The 22513-nt window shown below is 49.2% G+C and overlaps 2 protein-coding genes across 2 annotated transcripts in view; one reads left to right on the top strand and one right to left on the bottom strand.

Annotated features, from left to right (window-relative positions):
- Epha10 (EPH receptor A10) overlaps nt 1–8661 on the top strand; it is a 42554-nt gene extending 33893 nt beyond the window's left edge. Inside the window, exons 8-17 of the mRNA XM_013016759.1 lie at nt 566–674; nt 4682–4743; nt 4832–4957; nt 5827–6012; nt 6311–6372; nt 6593–6796; nt 7093–7242; nt 7483–7676; nt 8216–8371; nt 8547–8661. Coding sequence (XP_012872213.1) covers nt 566–674; nt 4682–4743; nt 4832–4957; nt 5827–6012; nt 6311–6372; nt 6593–6796; nt 7093–7242; nt 7483–7676; nt 8216–8371; nt 8547–8661 — 1364 coding nt within the window. The remainder of the gene's footprint in view (nt 1–565; nt 675–4681; nt 4744–4831; nt 4958–5826; nt 6013–6310; nt 6373–6592; nt 6797–7092; nt 7243–7482; nt 7677–8215; nt 8372–8546) is intronic.
- A 3956-nt stretch (nt 8662–12617) lies between these two features.
- Cdca8 (cell division cycle associated 8) overlaps nt 12618–22513 on the bottom strand; it is a 12630-nt gene continuing 2734 nt past the window's right edge. Inside the window, exons 4-10 of the mRNA XM_013016816.1 lie at nt 20574–20646; nt 19126–19205; nt 17068–17132; nt 16207–16302; nt 14953–15079; nt 14261–14347; nt 12618–13109 (exon numbers count right to left, since the gene is read on the bottom strand). Of these exons, the coding sequence (XP_012872270.1) occupies nt 13065–13109; nt 14261–14347; nt 14953–15079; nt 16207–16302; nt 17068–17132; nt 19126–19205; nt 20574–20646 (573 nt within the window). The 3' untranslated portion in view covers nt 12618–13064. The remainder of the gene's footprint in view (nt 13110–14260; nt 14348–14952; nt 15080–16206; nt 16303–17067; nt 17133–19125; nt 19206–20573; nt 20647–22513) is intronic.

Genomic DNA, 22513 nt, shown 5'->3' with positions numbered 1-22513 from the left:
GTAGGTGGAGTGGGGTGGGTAGATGGATGGATGCGGTCCTAGGCTTCTGCCCTGGGGGAAATAGTTCCAAGTAGAGGCTTTGGCATCAAGCAGAGGCTTTGGTGTCAAGTTCAAATCTTAGGTTATCATTTTCAGCTGTCAGCTTAGCCAAGTTATATAACTTGTCTTCTCCTTGGATTCCACCACTGTGAGAGAGTCAGAATCACCTCATTGGACTGTTGCAATGATGAAATGAGAGTGGCAGAGTTCAGGCATGAAGCACTGTGTCTGGAAGAGTGTGTATTTAGTACTGGCTCTTGGTGGTGGTGGTGATGGAGGGTCTTCATTGGGTGCAGGGAGCTCCATGCAGAGGCCATGCCCTGGCAGAGCTTCTGAAAGGGAGGCCAGGCTCACCTCTCTCAGCACTGGCTACAGTGGAGGTACCCTGCCCTGGAGCAGAGAAAGTGCTTGCTTGGGATTCTAGGTGCCACTTGGTCCCTGTGGACTGATGACAGGGGTCTTTGTCTGGGAACCTGTCTGGGAGCCTGGTGCTCTGCCTGCCTCAACCTCCTGCTTTTCCTCCCAGCTGCCTCAGGGTCAAGGGACCAGAGCCCTGCGGTTGTCGTCACTGTGGTAACCATCTCAGCCCTCCTTGTCCTGGGCTCCGTGATGAGTGTGCTGGCCATTTGGAGGAGGTAGGTGCTGGCCCTAGCCTGGGTGACCCCTGCAGGCTCATGTCATTGTGCACATGGGCATGGGCTCAAAGACACTGATATCTGTGTCTGCCTTGCACACATGCGGATTTGCACATGCAAGCACACTGTTGCAGAGATATCAGTGTGACCAGTCCAGGACCCCTCCCCCCTGCTCACACAGCAGCCCGCACTGCGGCTAGCTCAGCTTCACTGGGATGAAGGGATTTAGCTCCTTAACTCATTAAATGTCAGAAAGCTTCACTGAGGATGAAATCAAGCTTGGTGTGATTAAGATTCTCCTGAGGCTCTGGGAGGTGCCCAGCCTCTACTGCCAAGGGAGCTGAAGGAAGAGAAAGAAAGGCAGAAACGTGTGTGTGAGTGTGTGTGTGTGTGTGTGTGTGTGTGTGTGTGTGTAAATGTAAGCTTGGAAGGCAGGGAAGGGAACTCATAAGCCCCAAACCCTCTACCTCATTGGAAGGAAGCTTGAAGGAGAGCAGGAAGAGAAAGGGTGGGAGAGATGTAGAACTAAAGACTGGTTATATCTGGCTGAGAGAAGATTCCAGGCCTTTTGCACACAGCAGAGGCCCCGCTGCCACACCCTCTCACCCCCAGGGCCTAGTTCTGCTACAGCAGAGGCCCAGGTGGTGATAGGCTGGGGCTGCAGTCAGCAGATGGAATATCTGCCTGTAGTGAACTAGAATGGGGAGCAGAGGCAAAATGGGTGACCAGGGAGCCGTGTCTCACCCACCTCTGCCTCCTGGAACTAACTGGCTGTGGCTGGGTGGGTAATGGCTATTCCTTTGGCACTGGTTGTTTTCATGGCCTTGATGGAGGCTCTGATGGTGACTGAGGAGGCAGAGACACCGTCCTGCCTGTCTGGAGACCATTTCTGTCCCTGATGGGTCAGGAAGGCAGCAGGAGGAGCTTCTTCCTCACAGAACTTAAAGGTGATGGAAAAGCAAAGATGAGTGTAGGGGTTCAGGCGGAAAGGGGAGAAAAGAGGCCGCATCTCATCTACTCAGAGGGCCTACGGAGCAGCAGCCAGGACTGCCGCAGAGGCAGGTGGACTGGGCAGGCAGGGGTCAGCGATGGACTTCCATGCTTATTCCAGCTGGCCTGCAGGAGGGAGAACCAGGGGTCTGGTGCTGAGGACAGGAAGGCCACATCTCCCAACCATGCAGACTGTGGCTTTCCTCTGTGTCCCTTCTCTCCATGTTTCACTGTATCACTCAGGCTGCAACCCTCTCCCTCCAGTTCCTTCTCCAGTCCTTCCTGACACACCCTCTTTTCCCTGGAGGGCTTAGTCCTCTCAGCCTGCAGCTTCTTAGCCTTCACCACTGTGTGCTTTTCTTTCACCATGTAGCTCCTGCCTGCTTCCTCTCTACCTCTCTCTCCTGGATGGATGGATGTTTCTCCTCCTGCATGGAAGTCCCATCCATCACCATCCTGGGTGACTCAGCAGCCATTGGATGGCCTGCCCCACTCCCTGCCCCGCCCTGCCCCCCCATGCAAGTTACTAAGTTTTGAACTCAGGGCCTAAAAACTGCCTCTTAGCTTTTTCACTCATGGCTGGTGCTCTACCACTTGAGCTACACAACTCTATTTCTGGTTTTTGGCTAGTTAATCAGAGACAAGAGTCTCAGAGGCTTTCCTGCCTAGGCTAGCTTTGAACTGGCATCCTCAGATCTCAGCTTCCTGGGTAGCTAGTGTTATAGGCGTGAGCCTGGCACCCCTTGCCTCCTGATTCTTTGACTTCTTTATTCCCAAGGACCCTCTAACCTAGCCTCCTGGCTATCAGCCTAGACTGTCCTCTCCTCACCACCTCCTACCCCCACCCCATGTCAATGATCCAGTTTTCCTCCTTTGGGCCCTTCCAAAAGCCCTGGCTGGTTCTTTACCTTGTTCTTCACTCTTGTTCTCATTGGCTCCTCAGCTTCTTATCACCAAGCCTGCAACCCTGTCTTCTCATACAGCGATCCCTCACCTACCACAGGAGTTATATTCCAGAGACCCCACTATATTGTGGTTTACTTATTGCTGCTTTGCAGGTTTTCACCTAGAACATAACTCCTGAGATAGGTGAGGATCACTACTTACGTATTAAAAAAAACCCAAAACTCAAAACCCATAATACAGTGGAGCTGCAATAAGTAAGCCATGATATAGCAGGGGATGACTTTATTCCTTACACCCTCCAACGCCCTTTGCTCTAAAAGAGAAGCCTTGCTCCTAGCCAGCATCAGCCCTTTTATCTAGGATGTAGTCCCTACTTCTCATCATCCTGGGGACCCATTATAATGCTCCCTTCTCTCCCACATAAGAGAAAACATATAGTGAGGCTTAGTAAGTGTTTTAGTCAGCTTTCTGGTGCTATGACAACATTCTCTTGAGAAATTTGGCTTATAGGGAGAAAAAGATGACCTTGGTTTGCAGTTTCAGGGTTTCCAGTCCATCTTGTCCTTTGGACCTGTGGTGGCATAGTGCATCGTGGTGGGAAGGAAGCAGGGAGATGGGCATGGAAGGGCTGGGGTCCCTTTACCTTCTTCAAGGTCATTCTCCAAGGGATCTGACTTCCTCTCTACCCCACCCCAACCCCCACCAGACATCACCTGCAAAGCTTCTGTCTTCTCCCAATAGCACTGTAGTCTAGGGACCAAGCCCAGAACATGTGGGCCTCTGGGGAGCATTCAAAATACAAATGTAATGGTAAGCTCTTCGAAATGGTGCGGCACAGCTTGGCTGTCTTTATTCCAATTTTATTAAAGAGAAAACTGAGCCTCCTTGGTCCCAATTCAGTGGAGGATCTGAGAGACAGGAATGTGTAGTTTGATTCCAAAGCCAGGCACCAGCACCTTTCCATGCCGCACATGCTCCTTCTGGTCCAGACATCATCCCACCTCTCTTTTGAAAACTTCCCCCTTCCCTCCTCCTCTAACCTTCACATGCCCTTCCTCACTTTCTCCTTCCCTGGTTCCTATGACATCCCCAGCCCATTTCCCTTCTGTTTTCTGTCCACTCCTGTGACTTTCTCCTTTCCTACCCAACCTCTAACTGTTGGCTTTCCCAGACTTGTTCCTGGTCATTTCTCCCAGTCTCCCTTCTTTCTTGGGGCCCTTGATTTGTATCTTCAGAGCAGATCTCTCTTTGAGGTACAGAAATACAATCAAAAGGGGGGGGTGCTGGGGGGTTGGGAGATGGGAAGGGATGGGAAGGGAAACAAAGGAGGAGGCAACAATGTACTCATTATCTTGCCCGTGTAATTATAACCCCTCTGTACGGTATTTTCACAATAAAAAAAAAAAGAGAAATACAATCAAATTCCCTGTTCACCAGTCTTCCCTGAGCTACCTACTGCCATGAGCTCAGATGTCTAAACATGAACTTTTCATGCCCTATCTTGGTGATGGCACCCCATGGATTCTGCTGGGCGAGTTCTCCTCTCCTTTTCTGCCATCAGCAGTCTCCCAGCCCTGTAATCCCTGAAGCCTTCTTGTCTCTCTTGAGCTCCTCAACCTCTGTCTGTCACATGGTTACCCCTCAGTGTCAGCCCTTGTGCTGCCTGTGCAGGGATGGTAGAGCTAGAGCGGCCTGGAATTAGCAGCTGGGAGGATCTTTCTAAAATGAAAATTAAATCATGGCATTGTACCAATCCCCAGGGGTTCTCTGCTCCTAGAATAAAAGCCAGGGTCTTTATCTGGGCCATCATTACCCTGCCTCAGGGGGCCCTTATGCCATCCTTTGTGGCTTAGGTTTGTTGAACTTTGGAGAAGAGAGGCAGGGCACAGGAAAGGAGAAAGAAAAGGAGGAAGGTTGGAAGGAAGAGAGAAAAGGAGGGAGGGAGGGAGAAACTTAGCTACAGAGAAGGCTTCAAAAGAGAGGAACAAGAAGGTCCTTCCCCAGGATGCACACCCTGCCTTTTTGATGGGACCAAGAGATGCTACCCTGGGCACTGGTCAAGTGAGAAGGGCTGGGATGGCCTGGTACAAGGATAACTTTGCACTCCACAGGCCCTGCAGCTATGGCAAAGGAGGCGGGGATGCCCACGATGAAGAGGAGCTGTACTTCCACTGTGAGTTGTCTGTGCCCCGCCTCTCCCCTCTCCTGGTGATGGAGTCCCCTTCCCGCAGCCTCATCTCTTTCCCTGTCTGCATTGTCAGTCAAAGTCCCCACCCGTCGCACGTTCCTGGATCCCCAGAACTGTGGAGACCCACTGCAGGCTGTGCATCTCTTCGCCAAGGAGCTGGATATGAAAAGCGTCACACTGGAGAGGAGCCTGGGAGCAGGCAAGCCAGGCGTTCTGGACACCTGATCCCACCTGGAAGCCCCACTCACTAGAGAGGTCCCCCCCACTGGGCAGTCTGCTCAGAAAGTTCCACCCAGTACTCCCACATCTATTCTAGAAGCCCTGCCCCTCCCTAGCTCCACTTTTTTGTCCTCTCAGCCAGCCTCTCTCAAGTCCCTGTCCCATGTCCAGAAGCCCTGCCTTTTTACTGACCACAAGATTTACCCAGAAAAATCCCTTGGCACACCAAAGACTCTGCCTGCCTACCCTCTCAATCCTAGGCCTTCATGGGGGAGAGTAGGGCCAAGCCTTTTCAATGTCTGTTTTTTTTTAGTCTTGGCTCTATAATGGATGAGCTGCATGACTAGGGGTATGTCCCACTTTTCTCAGAGCCTCAGTTTTTTTTTGTCTGTAAAATGGATAAAATATTTACCTTCTGAGGCTGATGTGAGGACCTCCTAGTGCTCACCCCAATGTCCGGCTTTCTGCCTATCTACCTGGCCTTAGTTCCTGTACTTAGGAGGCCTGGCTGTCTCCTCTGGTATTGTTGCCATCACAGAAACCAAAAAGAGTGCTGCAGGGTAGATGCCCTCACCCCCTGTCCTGGGTCATACTGGGTTCCATGGCCCTTGATGGTCTGGCATGCACAAAATCCTTTCATAGAGAAGTAAAGTGAGGCCAAAAGAGAGAAAGAGATGAAGGCCCAGGCCTCATTGCTGGTACTCAGGTTACTGGGAGTTATACTCAGGGGTTCCCACAGCAGGCCACAAACAGCCCATGACCCAGGGTCACTGTTGCTTCAGCTTAGCCTGCCCCAGCCAGCCAGGTCCTGTCCTCCAGGGAGTAGTCTGAGGTATGGTTTCCCTGTAGGGCACTTTGGAGACCTGTGCTGTGGCTGTCTGCAGCTGCCGGGCCGCCAGGAGCTGCCGGTGGCTGTGCATACACTGAGGGATAGCTGCTCTGACTCTCAAAGGCTCAGCTTCCTGGCAGAGGCCCTCACACTGGGCCAGTTTGACCACAGCCACATCGTGCGGCTGGAAGGCGTGGTCACTCGAGGTAGGACCCATGCTCTTTCTAAAGTGGCCGCTGACCCAGAATGACCCTCCTAGCTGCCCACTGGATGGGTCACTTTGGCCCCAGGTGATCTTTTGTAGCTAACTTGCTGCTGCTGCTCCTGACCTCGGCCTCTGGCCTTCTGAAGACATTTCTCTTTTGTTCCTCAGCATAGGGGACTGAGCAGGGTGGGAGGGTGGTAAGATTAGACAGCTTGCCTTTATCCTGGCTATCGTGGCTGCAAAGTGGCCCTGTGAGCTGACTGTGGAGTAGTTGATTTAGTGTGTGTCCCCTCACCCAGGAAACCCTTTGATGATTGTCACAGAGTATATGAGCCATGGCGCCCTGGACGGCTTCCTCAGGGTGAGTGGCCTGGGTCCCGGGAGGGCACTGTGGACCATGTTACACTTAGTCCTTCACGCTCCTTTTTGGTGGGCTTGGAACTGGCATCATTGCTGCAGTCTTGGCTGACCCAATGGTCACTGGGTAGACTGAAGTCTAGAAAGGGCTAAGGGATATCCCCTGCCACTGTGCCGGGGGATCCCAGTGTACAGCCCTGGCTTCAGTTTTCTCCCATCCACAGCATCATGAGGGCCAGCTGGTGGCTGGGCAGCTGATGGGGTTGCTGCCTGGCCTGGCGTCAGCCATGAAGTATCTGTCAGAGATGGGCTATGTTCACCGGGGCCTGGCGGCCCGCCGCGTGCTGGTTGGCAGTGGCCTCGTCTGTAAGATCTCTGGCTTTGGGAGGGGTCCCCGGGACCGAGCAGAGGCTGTCTACACCACCATGGTGAGGAACCCTTCCCCCAGTCCAGCCTGTCCTCTCCCCCCACACTGTCCCTTCAGTTGTTGGGGAAGGAGGCTCTATCCTCCCCACCCCTGACCTTCCCTGCTGTCAGAGTTGCTCCCTGTCCTGTCTATCTACCCCTGTGGTCCTGAAATACTCTGGGGAACCATCCATCCTGTGGTCAGCTCAGGGATACTGATCAGGGGTTGCCTGGGAAGACAAATAGGGCTGGAAGTGGGGTGGGATGGCCTGGGTATGACTTCATTCCTTTCTGACCTAATCTGCCTATGCACCCACAGAGTGGCCGGAGTCCAGCCCTCTGGGCCGCCCCTGAAACACTCCAGTTTGGCCACTTCAGCTCTGCCAGTGACGTGTGGAGCTTTGGTGTTGTCATGTGGGAGGTGATGGCCTTTGGGGAGCGGCCCTACTGGGACATGTCTGGCCAAGACGTGAGTGACGGGTGACTCCAGAGTCTTGTCTTCTGATCTTACCCTCTGACCTCAGAATCCAGCTCCCTGACCTCTTCCCATTAACCCTTGACCTAGCTCCAAGTCTGTCTTCTCTGTCATCTGCCTAGACACAATCAGAATCCTCTTTGGGATAGTGTGTTAAGGGGGTCTGATCTGAAGCCCTGCCCCGCCTTGCACCTGTCCCTCCCCCTTCTATCTTTCCCCATCCCTGTGGCCCAGGTGATCAAGGCTGTGGAGGATGGCTTCCGGCTGCCGCCCCCCAGGAACTGCCCCTCCCCTTTGCACCGACTGATGCTTGACTGCTGGCAGAAAGACCCAGGTGAGCGGCCTAGATTCTCCCAGATCCACAGCATCCTGAGCAAGATGGGGCAAGACCCAGAACCCTCGAAAGGTGTCACGACCACCTCTCCCAGGTACATTCTCACCAATCTCCAGTTGTCCCACATAGAGCCACCCTTTCATCTGTCCACTTAATGGTTTTCCCAGTGTCCCTGGCACAACCACCTGCTCACTACACCTGCCCACTGCTCAGCATTATCCCAGCCATCTTTGTCCTGGATTTTGCCCCACATAGCCTGTGTATAATGACCATGGGCTGAAAAATACATATTTATCATCATCCCAACAAATCTGTAGTTCCAATAAGTGAGTTCAGTGAAGTGAAGGTTAGTTGTTCTAAATAGGCATCACCTGCCACACCTGTGTCCTAGGCGTGTGGGGCCTGGTTGTCCCAGATACCCTCAGTGTCTTTAAGATTCAGTTTTCTCCTTTTGAATATCCTAACTCATCTCCTCTGGAACTTCACAGTGCTCCATGTCAGCTAGGCCTCTCCCAGGGCTTCGATCTCCTTCCTTTCCCCCTTGTGCTTTCTCACAGCTTCTCCTCAGGAGAGTGACCAGGTCTGGGTACCAGACTCTGGCCATTGTCTGACCTCAGCTCCTCTGCTCCCCAGGCCTCCCACCCCTCTGGCAGACCGTGCCTTCTCCACCTTCCCTTCCTTTGGCTCTGTGGGCGCCTGGCTAGAGGCTTTGGACCTGTGCCGCTACAAGGACAGCTTTGCTGCAGCTGGCTATGGGAGCCTGGAGGCTGTGGCTGAGATGACTGCCCAGTGAGTCTGAGGAGCCAGGGTCAAGACTGGGACGTAGGGAGCCCAGGGGCCTGGCCCTGCCTCTCCTGGTACTAGTGCTGCCCTGTGCAGAGAAGGGGAGGGAGGGCCAGGGGACTCCATGGGATGAGCAGAACAATGGGCTGGGGTAGCTAGGCCTGACCAGCCCTTGTTCCAGGGACCTGGTGAGCCTGGGCATCTCCTCAGCGGAACATCGAGAGGCCCTTCTGAGCGGGATCAGCGCCCTGCGTGCTCGAGTGCTGCAACTGCAGGGCCAGGGGGTGCAGGTGTGAGGCCCCCCAACTCTTCCACGGCAGGCTTCAACCCTGCCCAACAACCCTGCAGCTGTTCTCCACCTCGGGGGAGGGGAGGGCTTCCTTCCTCCTCTTGGGCTCCTAGCTGGTTTGGGGTCATGAGGTATCCTCATTTCATTTTCCCCTCTGAATACCTGGCTAACCTAGTGCCCCTGGAAGAGGTCTAGTCCCTGGAGAGGACCCCCAAGATCATAGCAAAAGGAATGTCAGGGTCTCAGGGACATAGCTGAGCAATGATGGGGAGAGAAGACATTATTTCAACTGCCCGGGCTCATGCCCATCTATCTTCCATACCCACTGGCCTGGATGGATGTTCCCCCTTGCTTCACAGATCTATTGGCAGTCAGACAGCAGGGGTCCCTGAGGGACATCCATTTGACCTGGCAGTGATTGTAGCTGCCTGGTAGCCCAGGTATGGGAGGCTGGGCCAGAGGATCAGGGTCCCTAGGAGCAGGGTCCCTGTGCCTTGGCTGGGGTCTGTCTGGACTAATAACTAAGGCCCTGGCAGGCAGATGTTCTGAGCTCAAGGGCTAGACTTCAAGTCTGACACTCAGGAGTTCCCTCTCTTGGGCTGACAGTTCAGGATGAAGGCCAGCCAGGGTCCTGAGTGGACTATACAAAGCCCTGGTGCTCCTCCCCTAGGGCCCCATGAGAGGTAAACTGACACAGAAGAGTTTGAGGGGCTGAGTCTTCTCTGTATGGACCCAAGAGCTTTGCTTTTCAGATTGGGGGGCTAGTAAAGAGGACACTCAGATCTCTCTTTTAACAGGCTGTCTAGTCCCTGCTCCCCAAGGACCCTGGAGAAAACAGAGCCCATGGAGCTCACAGCCAAAGCTGGGGTCAGACCCCAGTCTAGAGAGGAGGCTGGCTCAGCACCCACAATCTTTTCTGGGGCTGCCCAGTGGATAATCTAGAGGTGACTCCTGTGACTAGCTCTGTCCCTGGGCACAATGCATCCTCAGAGCCCCTCCTCCTGTGACTTCTGCAGAGCCCTGGCAGGAGCAGTCATGCTGGACCAACTCTACAAGTGTCCATCTGGAAGGGCCCTGGCAGTGGCGATCTCAAGGCCAGGGCTTTCACAGGAGGGCAGGCAGGTGGCTAGATCTAGACAGGGCCACAGGAGCCAGGTTTGTTCATGTCACTGGTGACAATGTCTGCTGCAGTTTGTCTTTGTGGGATGAAAAACCCACTTACCCTCAATGAGGAAATGAGCTCAAGTACCAGGAAGTAATATATGGTGCCCTCCTGCTAGCACCCAGGGCCACCCACCCAGGACCACTCAGGGCAGTTGGACACTCACAGTGTGAGGAATCCAGGGATATCCTGAAAGGTTTCTTAGCCGAATATAATTGACACAGGGTCTGAGATGAGGGTTCTTTGGTGTGGGTGGTTTTCAGCAGGCTAAGGTAAACAGCATAGAACGAGAGGAGTCCAGCAGGTGCTAGCTGGAAAAGAACCCAGGGTTGGATGGTGCAGCTCATCTTTGAGGAGCACCCCATAGTGGAGGTGACTCCCAGTGGTGCCTTTGGCTGCACCCTGATAGCAGCGGCTCCTTCCTCCTAGGAGTCTCCTCTACTCTTGGCTAACCACTCCACTGAACACCTGCCCCAGCTCAGTAACTTTGGGGTAACTGGGACATCACTCCCACCTTTTGACAGGTTCCCTCCAGGCCCTTCCTTCAGCACCCCCTCCAGGGATGCCTGGACCAGTGCCCTGTCCTGGGTGGTAAAAACCGCATCCCCATCTCCAGCCTCATCTTGGGTCATTCTCTTAAGGTCAAAGTCCTCTCCTCCCCCAGCTGTTCTGCGGGGGGGGGGGGGGGAGGAGGGGAGGCACTGGCTATGTGGGCAGAACTTCGGTGTTCAGGGTAGGTCTCTCCTCCAATGAGGAGTGAGGCCCCAGCCCAGCACCGGCACCAGCGGGAGGCAGGGTAATGGGTCTCTGAGAGCCCTTCACAAATTTATTTTTATATGGAACTTGTTCACTGGACCAGAGGTAGCCCACAACCCTCAGCATGACCCATCTGAGCCCACCCAGGGAGGGAGGGAGCTGGTGGGGGAGGTGGGTCCTTTGAGTAATTCGGGAGTTTTTCTATTTCTTGGTTCTATATGGAGGACAAATAAAAACTTGTCTGTGATCTAGTGCTTCTTTGAGTGGCAGTTGTTTAAGCATCAAGCAGCTTGGAGGTAAGGTATGAAAGTGCATCTCAGATCCCTGTGTGGAGGTAGATCAACCCTGCTCTGACCATGAAAAACACTGCCATCTAGGAAATGATGGCACAGTGTGGTCAGGGGGCATAAGTCACGCCGGGTGCCCTAGGTGAGGAAGTGCCTTCCTGAGATTGGAAAGAAATGAGCTGGGTTTTGCACATGCATTTGAGGTATGTGGGGACATGTAAGCAGAGATGTCCAGGACACAGCTGGACTCGGGGTCTGGAGCTTGGAACACAAACGTACAACAGCTCTCAGCATATAGTGAAGACCCCTGGGGAAACTTCAACATTAGAGGTAGCTGGATGGAGGAGGGCAGGAACCAGACGCAAGCAGTAGTGGAAGGGAGAGACTAGGAAGGAATTAGACCATGCAGCCCAAGAAAATGTGAATTTAGGTGTTAAATACAGAATAACTGTGGTGGAAGAGACAAAAGAGGGGCTGTCGGTCTGAATGTGATCAGTGATTGCATTAGATTGCTAGCGCTACTATAACAAGGGACCTGAAGTTGGGTGGCTTACCCAATAGGTGTTTATCTTAGCTCTGGACTTGGAAATCCAAGGTAAGGTGTTGGAAGGGTTGGATCCTTGTAAGAGCTGAGGATCTGCTCAGAACTCTTCTCTCAGCTTGTGGCTGCCATCTTCTCCCTGTATCTTTGCAATGTCCAGTCCTGTGACAGTCCAACCCATGCTTAAAGTCCTGGGATGGGGAACTCTTCACCTTCTAAGCCAGTCCATTTTATAGCATGAAGGCCTGCCCCATCTCAGTCACAGGCATCAATTAAGCACTTGCTGTATACTATGCTTTCCTACAACTGGGTTTTCTTAGGCAGTGGTGTGAATGGAAGGCTGGAAGACTCTGGATAAAGCGGGTGGGTCCTAAGTGTTGCCTTGATGTCAGGGTGTTCTCAACACTGCCCAAAGGAGGAAGGGGAAGGCAGGAGCTCAGGTATGTGACAACCACAGGTCAGGTGACCACCTTGTAGTAAGAAACCTTTCTTCCAAATGCTGTCCATGGGCTAAAGGATTGCCAGAGAGCCTCTCCTGGAGAAGCTGTCATGACCTCAGGCTGTCTTCTTTGAAGAGTTTCATGTGGGTCATTCTGTAGTAGTAGTTCTAGGAGGCAGAGATCTGGGCCTAGAGACTGGAGAAGTGTGACTGCCGAGAAATCCTCTACACTTGGCTTTGTCTTGAGATTTCACTCTACAAGTTTACTATAGATATTGGAGACTGTGTCCCCTCCCATGTAAATTCTAGATCTTGAATAAAGTGTAGGGGAGCTGGGTGACGGTGGCTCACGCCAGTAATACTAACTACTCAGGAGGCTGAGATCTGATTGTGGTTCTAAGTTAACCCTGGGCAGAAAAGTCTCCAATTAACCACTCAAAAAACAAAAGAGGTGCTGTGGCTCAAGTGGCAGAGTGCTAGCCTTCAGCACAAAGAGGGTCAAGGACAGTGCCCAGTTCAAGACCCATGAAGGACCAAAAACAAAAAAGTGTGTGGGAATCTGCTTAGGGCTGAGGTTACTGATGTTAAGACACATTTTACATGTCAGAGATTTTGCCTGTAGAAAAGGTTATATATGTCCCAAGGATAGTAGCTGTCCAATGACCCCCACTCCAATAGATTCAGCATCAAAACAGCCCCCCTCCCATAGCACATAGCACAACCAGAGATGTGGGGACAGTCTGAATATTGATTTAAAAACAAACCAAGATTTATTGGAACTAGGTATCTTTCAGTATACAACATTACTCAGAAAAACTATGTATAAAAGTCTCATAAAGATAGAACTTGAAAACAACTCAAATTGTACAGGACTGAATTAAAAATACAGAACTGAGATCACCAGGCCCAGTGTTTCCCAAGGAGAAGTGCTCCCCACAGGAGAGGTGCTCTGCAGTCCACAGGCCTGGGAGGGGCCACCACACCAGACAACTCAGTCCCGTAAGACCCTAGACTACAGACAGAGGTGCAGGCAGGGAAGCTGCCCTCCAGGGCAATTTTTGCTCATTGCCGAGGAGGGATAAAAATGAAGCACTTCCAGAGCAACTTGACAGAACTACTGGGCAAAGCAGGTGAAAGAGCCCAAGACTCATTTCGAACTTTCTCAGTAGGAGGAGGACGTTCTGCTGCTGGGTGTCACTTTGCACCCTCCGGCTCTGCTGTCTTCTCATCGGTGGGTCCCCAGGTTGTTGCAGATTTGGTAGAGTCGGTTCTGAAAAGGGGACATTTGGGTCATTCAAGGGAAATGGCACCTGGCATGCTTTTCCAGCCAGCTACTCAGTCAACCTAAGCATGAGTCCATGCGAACCATATCCTCTATTCATTGTATTACACATTAATAAATCCTTCTGAAAATCAGTTTTTCATCTGAACAAAGGAGAAAAATCATGAACGAGACAGTGGAAGTATCAAGAATATTAAGAACAGTAGTGCAAACAACTGTTACCAGGAGAGCAGGGGAAGAGAAAGGGGAGAGGAGGAGGGAGATGGGGAGAGAGAGATCTGAGTGTTTTAGAATCTGGCTTCACCCATGTCCCTTTAGAGTGTACCTTTCACAGACTGTGGGGTCATAGGGCAGGCTATGCACCGTGCCTATAAAGTACTCTTCTCCATACCCAAGACTGACTGGACCAGGGAGGTTTATCACATCAGAGCTAAGCCAATTAAACTCTTCCTCTCAAGAATTTAAGGCAGGAAACCAAACAATATTGGAGCTGGACAATATAGTTCAGGCTGGAGTGAGGCTCCCCAAATGACATACAAAGCAATGAAAACAGAAGAGAACCAAGAGCTAAAAGATGATGTGCTAGGAGGGAGGATCGAGATGTTTAAGTGAAATGAGTGCTGAGCTGCAGAGCCAGGGAGTGCTGGAGTGAGTCCCTAACTCCTGCTGCTGCTAGCGTCACCGGCTGCAGCCTGGTTGTCCTACTCTTTCCTGGACTCTTCAACATGACTGCCTCACTGAGGCAGAGCTCAGACTCAACAGCAGTGGCAAGTACTGGTCCATACGTAAATCACAGAACTAAAGAAAGTTAAGATAGGTACCGCTCACACATGTAATCCTAGCTACTCAGAAATCTAGAGGACTACAGTTTGAGGCCATGCAGGCAAAAAAAGTCCACTAAATCCCATCTCCAAAATAAAAAGCAAGCAGTAGTAGAGCAGTAGTAGAGTAAAAGCTTAAGTAGTAGAGCGCAAGCCTAGCAAATGGCAAGGTCCAAACCCATTACCACAAAAAAAGCCTAGCAGATGGCAAGGTTCAAACTCCATTACCACAAAAAAGGAAAAAAAGGAAAATAGATACTAAACCAAGAAAGATCCTGGAGATTCTGATATGTAGAGATAAATAACTATGAGACTTACTGAGAGCTTCTTAATGTTTCCTATGGCCTCTGGATCCAGCTCTGTAATATCCATCTTTTGCAAGTCACTGGCCAATAACCGCATACTCTGTATGGAGGAGAGAATGGGTTGAATGGCACGTCCTTCAGGGTAGAGAAGTGGTGAGGCAGGCAGGAGAGGTGTTTGCACCATCAGTGCTATCTTGGTACTGGATCACCAGTTAGAGCACTATGCAGATCACAGCCCTGATCCCATGGAAACACAGCTCAGCAATTTCTCGCTCTTCACAGTGCACAGAAACCACGCTCAACCTGCTCAGAGTGCTTCAGCTTTGCAGAGCAGAAGGAACAGCTTCTGCTGCCCTTTTTGGACCAAGTGTACACCTCACAGTGCTTTCTTCTGGCTCCCTTTACTGTTGCTGTTTTTGCACTGTGTCATAGAGGTTACCACTGGGGCCTGCTGTCCTCAGTGGCAGCTGGTGAACAGAGGCAGATCTGGGCAAGTGTCCTCCCAGCCTGGGACAGGAAATGGAGTTGAGTCCTGTGGATATGTGGAGATCAGGCCCCACCCCACTGAAGGGACTGTTGAGTGAGAGTGGGACACTGCCCCCTCACTGAAAGGACTGTGAGGGAGAGAGTGGGATGATAGCCCAGGGAAGAGAAACGCTTCACTGGGCAGTGTGCTGTGGCCCGGCTCCCTGGAACAAGACTTACCGCACCACCAGCCACTGGCACAGTGAGGGAGATTTCTTTGCTGTCAGCAAGAGGGCTGCCATTGGCCGAGATGTGGTAAATCTGTTCTCTGGCTGCTGGAGTGCGGAGGCCCGGGGTCTTGAAGACCCTGCGAAGTGGAAAATCTCTGTGAGGATAGCTTGGCAGACTCAGTGACGCCAACCATGATGAGCCCTTCCAACCCCCCATCTGGTCTCAAGCTGTAGTTTTCAAATCCCACGTTTCTAAATGGCAAATTTTAAATGTAGGGAAAACACTTTTAAAGCAGTAATGACTAAACACAGCTGGAGAAAAATTATAATGATCAAACATACATCTAGCAAATATTCATGCATGCTAGTTTTAGGACCAAAACTGTATGGATGCCAGTCACCCACCCATCCAGAACCAGAAATAAACTAGTTAATGTGCCTCCAATAGTGGCTCAATGCTTCCACTAAGAGACATTTCCCAGGTCAAAGGAGGATGATTCAGAGATTACATCATTGTGCAATTCCCAACTAACCTCTATACAGTGAAAATGCTGCTACTTGTATCCCCAGAAATGTCTTTTGCTACATGTTTACCCAAAAATTAGTAAGTAGGAAATAAAAGTGGAAAGTAAGTTTTCCTCACTATATAACTACTTCTTGCTCTACTACCCCCAAGGTAACCACTCTTAATCCCTTATCTATTTCCCCAAACTGTCCACATGTATAAAGCAAATGGGATAAAAGAGTACATGCGGCTCTGGAACCTGCTGGAGATATTCTTTTTAAGGGCTACACAGTGTTTCCTATTTAGTCAGCCAGCCTCATGAAGGCATTAACTTATGCTGTAATCATACTTGTTCACGTTGCTCTCAAAAAAGGTACCAGCAAATTTCCTCCTACACAGCTTCAAAAAAAAGAGCAGACCAAGGGAGTCATGTAGAGGCCTCCAAGGTGTTAGATGCAGAATATTCTCTTAGGAGATAAACCATCATTTGCAAAAGCCACAAGTGTTAGAGCACCATCCATGAATGGAAAAAGCTGAATGAGTGTGCCAGTCTGGAGTACAAGCTCCAGTACCAGCGAGTGTGTGCCTAATTTGCACATGTGCCCACACCTATCATTTTGCTGTTGAAAATGGGTGAACAGCCACTCGGAGAAGAGGCAAGCACTGGAAAGCCCAGACAGCTGCCATGTTCCGAGGCTTCCCTGACCAAGGACTTGAGAGCATTTCCTACACACTCTTGAGTGCTGGTACAGAACTCACCTAGAGTCAAACCTGGGTGTCAGGAGTGGGGTTGGTTTCACCATAGATAACTCTAGTCTGCCCACAGCTGGGGTTACAGTGTTGTTATAGCTTGACCTGTAGGTAAGAACAGCCACAGAGTATGTCAACTCACATGTCTCATGCTACTCTGGATAACCTGTGCCCAGTCATGCAACTCTCCTTGCCATCCTAGAAGAACGTGACTATTATACTATCCTCCCTGATGCAGAAACTCATGCATGTGGCATTTAAAGAACTTGTCCAAGATCACACAGCCCAAAAGAGGAACTTGACTTGAACCCAGGTAGCATGCTTCCTGTACCACCTCAGTTCCTTCTTGACAATGCAAAAACTCCCTGGCTGGCATCACAGTCCTCTCACAGGGCAGCTGGTTAACATCCTGTTGCCTCTGCTCAGGGGTGGGAGGACTTCCCTCCTCTACAGACTTGCACCTCCAAGCCTACTCTACCGAGTGGCTCCCCCTTCTCCTAATGATTTACGGTGGAGTCTCAACAGGACCAGCAAGAACATGTCAAGAAACTAATTATGGGCAGGTAATAGCCTTTGTAACTGATTCTGGGGCTCTTAACAATACTGTCAGGCAACTAAGCATAATATGCAGCTAACTGTATGTTCTGAGCCTCCCTCTTCCTGTTGGTATTTTAAAAATACAATGGAGGAGGAAGCTAGAGAATGTCAGCAGAACTGGAAAAGACCCCTCTAGCTTGGATACTTGATTCCATGTAAACTCCACGCGTACATCAGCCACCAAAGCCCCTTTGACTTGATTTCTGCCATGATGAACAGAGTTCTCCAATTAAACCAAGTAACATAACACATCGACTTTGGAAAAACCATTACCTTTTGCTTCTGCCTATTCCTTGAATGGACTGGGTTCTCTTCTTGGATGGTGGACACTTCTTGACCTAAAGTCACAATCAAACTGAGATCACACAAAGCCCAGCAAGGGGGAAAGGTAAGGAGGATTAGAGAGGACTGGGAAGGGATGGCAGCCTTAAAAAGGGAAATTAATATTGAACAGAAGGTCCATCTTAGCTAGGCATAGTGGAACACACCGGGAATCCCAGCATTTGGGACACTGAAGTAGGCGGATGGGCTACATAGCAAGACCCTGTCTCAACAAGAAAGGTCCTTCAATCAACTAGGATCTTATACAAGGCTGTTTCTTCTAAATAGAGGATTTAGGCCAAGATTAATGGAAAATCTCTCTTGAACTGATTGCAGCCTGGCTTGTTTCCACGACTTTGCTGCTGTGGAGGTCACTCAGGGTACCCCAGGTGCCCAAGCCAACAAACCCTCTGTAGTCCTCACCTTTTTGATTCCTGAAAATATCTGAAAAGAATCACTCATCTCTTGGTAATTCTCTCTTCCCTTGCTTCCCAAGCCTAATCCAGCTGGAAGTCCCTTGGCAGTCTGCCTCCAGAGCCCTTTTCCCTTCCCTCCAGAGCCCACTGCAGACTCCCTTCCTTCTCCTAGCAGAGCCTTTTCCTACTTCATCCCTGGACAAGCACCTACAGATCTGGAGGTCAGTGTATGTTTTAATCTCTTCCTCCTTCCTAGTTCCATGCAGTAACTCTGTCTAGCTCAGATGTCCTAGAAGGGTACTTTACTTAACCTAGCATGTCAAGGAATTGGCATCTGTTCTCCCTTACCCTACACAGCCACTCTGCCTCCTGGGCCCTATGTTTCACTGGATGGCAGCTGCTTAACCTAGAAACCATCTTATTCCTCCTTCTTATACTGATGAGACTCACTATTTTTTTATAAAATTTATTTCAAATGAACACTTCAGTTTTACCTAACTGGTGCTCTTGTCTTGTTTTCTTCTCTTCCATTTGTCCTGAATACTGCTTTGAAATATCTATCTGATATCCTTACCATTACCTATCCAATAGAATAGAAACTTCCAAGCCTGGCACTCGGGCCTTGTGCTCTTGTTTGGCTTTTTCCCACAAGGCTGGTGCTACTACTTGAGTCACACCCCCACTTCTGGCTTTTTTGTGTGTGTCAGCTGTGGGGCTTGAACTCTGGGCTTGGGTGCTGTCCCTCAGCTCTTCAGCTCAGGGCAAGCGCTCTACGACTGGAGCCATAACACCACTTCCGGTTTTCTGGTGGTTTATGGGAGATAAGAGAGGCATGGATTTTCCTGCCCGGGCTGGCTTTGAATCATGATCCCCAGATCTCAGCCTCCTAAGTAGCTAGGATTACAGGTGTGAGCCACTGGTGTCTGGCCTCACTTTTTTTTTTTTTTTTTAATGGTCAACTGGAGATAAAGAGTCTTTTGGACTTTTCTGCCCATGTTGGTTTTAAACTGTGGTTCTCAGATCTCAGCCTCCAGAGTAGATAGGATTACAGGCATGAGCCACTACCATCCAGAGTCTTCCTATTGTTTTACTGGACACCTTTCTAGATTGTTCTGGAACTTCTGCCCTTTCATTTTGGTGGTCATGGGGACTGAACTCAGGGCCTGAGCAATGTCCTTGAGCTCCTTTGCTCAAGGCTAACACTCTACCACTTTGAACCATGGGGTCACTTCTGGTTTTCTGGTGGCTAAATGGAGATAAGAGACTCAGAGTTTTCTGCCTGGGCTGGCTTTGAACCAAGATCCTCAGTTCTCAGCCTCATGGGTAGCTAGGATTATTAGGCATGAGCCATCGATGCCTGGCCTCTTGCCCTTTATTTAGTCTCACTGTGAAAGGACTGGCTATATCCTATTGGGGAGGGAAAGCTGGCTGGCTTCCTCTTCTGTGTTCCACACATTCTGTACCATGTCAAATGGTTTCTTGCACTCACAGTGCAAACTTCCCAAGCTGTAAGCTCTGGGAAGGCAGCACTGTGTTCCACATGTTTTTGTATTTGCTTGTCTCCTGCCATACCTTAATCTGAACTCCTACTTACCCTGGTAGTTTGAAGATTTTTATGTTTATTTTCATCTTCTTCCTCCGCTATCATTTCATCCACTTGTACTACTTTCTGTTCTATAAGAAACAGTTTTAACAGCATGTTATTTCTCAGGCATTCACATTTCTCATAAGGACTTGAATTCACATAATCTTAGGCTACAATCAAATAGACTCAGGGGCTTGCAGATGTGGCTCAAGTGTTAAAGCATCAGCCATAAGTAAAAAAGCTAAGAAACAACTTGAGGCCCTAAGTATAAGACCTAGTACACGAGGGAAAATTTTAAAAGCCAGGCACTGGTGGCTCAGGCCTATGATCCTGAGTTTACCATATAACTGAAGTCTACTGATCAATGAGGTACAAAAATAATTTTAATCATTTGTTAATATTGGCCCTGATGTGTTTGGTTCCAAAGAGAGACATTAAAAGATCTTTTCCCTACTATGAAGTAAGCAAAACTGATGAAACAGAAGAGAAACAAATATTATCAAAATACAGAAATGTCTCCAAGTGACCCAACAGATTGTAAGTATATGGCTAAGGAACTCTGGTTCCATTCTATTGTCACTTCAGGGAACAGGACACTAAGAAAGCAAAACCCCCACCATGTTTTCTTCACTCTATAGGGCAACACTGATCAAGGGTGAATCAGAACTAGAGGTGGACAGTGTTTCTGGCCCTGATCAGAGAAGATGGTACCCTGAAGGACAGCCCTCACATCCAGGCCATTGGTCAGGGCTGTCCTGACCCATCTGTCAGATGCATGGAGTAATGTATTCACAGCGGTGTTCCGTCTATATCTCATTTATCTTGGCCTGATTCCGTTCTCATCAGTTACAACTTGGCTTCCTATACAACTTTCCTGTAAGTATTTCTCAGAGTGTGGTACACATTAGATTTACATATATGATAGTAAATACTATATATATAATTACTGTTCTGAGTCACATGGATTATATACTGAGAAAGTTCTCTGATGATATCAGGGAGTTTCAGTTGGCATGAACTGTACTTTAATACCTCTCTGAAACTTGCTAACCATTTTTACTTGAAGGAAAGTAAGCAGGCAATAATGCTAGCTCTTTTCCTATCCTTTAGCCCACATATCTGTCTTAGAAGTTTGGTTGGCATCAGTCTTACATATAATTAACTGAACATAGTGACCAAAATCACATTTTTTGGATTTAGAAGCTTAAGACAGACATTCTTGGAAGAGACAATGCACCAAATAAGGCCCGGCCTGAGGAGTTTTAAAAACTCCCAGGACCTTAGCTCTCTCTGTTCAATAAGGGGTTTTGAAGAGTACTCACAAAAGCTGTGTGATGCCTGTCACTTACTTGGGAGGCAGAGATAGGAGGATTACATGTTGGAGACCAGTCTAGGCTGCATGACTAGACCATGAAAAAAAAACATGAAAAACAAAACAAAGAGTAACCAGTACTTACTTCTAGAAGATTTCAGAGGTGTCTGAATAGCTTCTGCTGTTAGTTTGTTTATTTCTGTGATATCCACATCAGCCTGTGAAAAACACAGCCACAAAGTACAAAGCTCATCAAAGAATTTATCAAGATGAAATACAAATTGAAAACCACATCATATATGTGACAAAAGTTGAATGTTAATAACACAAAATAGTGAACTTTCCATAAACCTAGCACAGTCCAAGATCTAGAACAGTGGCAATAACTTGCATCTAGCTATGTACTCCTTCTCCACTTTGTCTCCCCTAAAGATGACTGTGTCCTTCCTCAGCAGTAACCACTATCATTCCACTTCCTCAAAAGAAAGTTTACATAAATATGAATGTGTTCACATATACATACATATGTGTGTGTGCACGTGCGTGTGTGTGTGTATACATGGCCTTTCCAGTACTGGGTTCTGAATTAAGGTCTTCATGTTTGTTAGGCAGGTGCTCTACTGCTGAAGCCACCACAGATCCAGCCCTTTTTGCTTTTGGTATTTTCAAGTTATAATCTTATTTTCACCAGGCCTCGCCTGGACCATTATACTCCTACCCTGCTTCCTACCGTAGCTGGGATGGAAGGTGTATGCCAGTATGCCTAGCTTTTTCTGTTAAAATGGTGTTTCATGAACTTTTTTTTTTTTTGCCAGGGCTATCCTGAACTGTGAACCTCCTGGTCTTAGCCTCCTACATGGTCTCCATAGTATGACCCACTGTGCTTGGGTTTGTTTTCCTTTTTTTTTTTTTGCCAGTCCGGGGGCTTGAACTCAGGGCCTGGGCACTATCTTTGAGCCTCTCTGTGCTCAAGGCTAGCATTCTACCACTTGAGCCACAACACTACTTCTGGTCTTTTGTTTATGTGGTACTAAAGAATCAAACCCAGGGCTTCATGCATGCTAGGCAAGCACTCTACCACTAAACCAGCCTTTTTCCCCCCATTGTTTTGAGATAGGATCTCACTATGGAACCCAGTCTGGCCTCAAACCTATCACATAACCCAGTTTTTTCTCAAGTTCAAGATGCTTCTGGCTCAAATTACAGCCATGTGCTACCTTACCCAGCAGTCTGATCCTTATTTATGATTGCAGTTAATTTGTTTTCTATTATATACCACTGTGTGATATCACAATGAATTTGTTCATTCTTTCATCAATACTTTTTTGCTATTGCAAAACAGAGTCTTTACATGTGTACCCAGAGACTTTCCAGAAGTTACCTTATCAATATAAACTTGGGCAAAGTTGGAAGGGCTTTGTTATAAACAGGAATAGACTTGGACTCATTTGGACTTCATGTCCTCAGTGTTTGACATAATCATATTTTTCAGCTGACACAAAAAATGTCCTCTGATGAAACTTTTTTTTTTTGTCAGTCTTGGGGTTTAACTTAGCCCTGTCCTTGAGCCTCTTTGTGTTCAAGGCTAGCTCTCTGCCAGTTGAGCCACAGCTCCACTTCCATTTTTTTTAAAAAAGGTTTTCTTTGTTTTTTGTTTGGTTTTTTGTTTTGTTTTGTTTTTGGGTCCGGTCGTGGGGCCTGAACTCTCGGCCTGGGCACTGTCCCTCAGCTCTTCAGCTCAAGGCTAGTGCTCTACCACTTGAGCCACAGCGTCACTTCTGGCTTTTTTCTTTTTTGCTTATGTGGTGCTGAGGAATCAAACCCAGGGCCTCATGCATGCAAGGCAAGCAATCTACCACTGAGCCACCTTCCCAGCCCTCCACTTCCATTTTTTTGAATGGTTAATTGGAGTAAGAGTCTCATGAGTGGGCTGGGAAGTTGGCTCAGTGGTAGAGCGCTTGCCTTGCATGCCTGAGGCCCTGGGTTCAATTCCTCAGCACCACATAAGAAAAAAGCCGGAAGTGGCGCTGTGGCTCAAGTGGTAGAGCGCTAGCCTTGAGCTGAAGAGCTGAGGGACAGCGCCCA

The sequence above is a fragment of the Dipodomys ordii genome, unplaced genomic scaffold (genome assembly GCF_000151885.1).
Source record: "Dipodomys ordii isolate 6190 unplaced genomic scaffold, Dord_2.0 Scaffold33, whole genome shotgun sequence".
Lineage (NCBI taxonomy): Eukaryota > Metazoa > Chordata > Mammalia > Rodentia > Heteromyidae > Dipodomys > Dipodomys ordii.
This window is presented reverse-complemented; position numbering and strand designations above follow the sequence as displayed.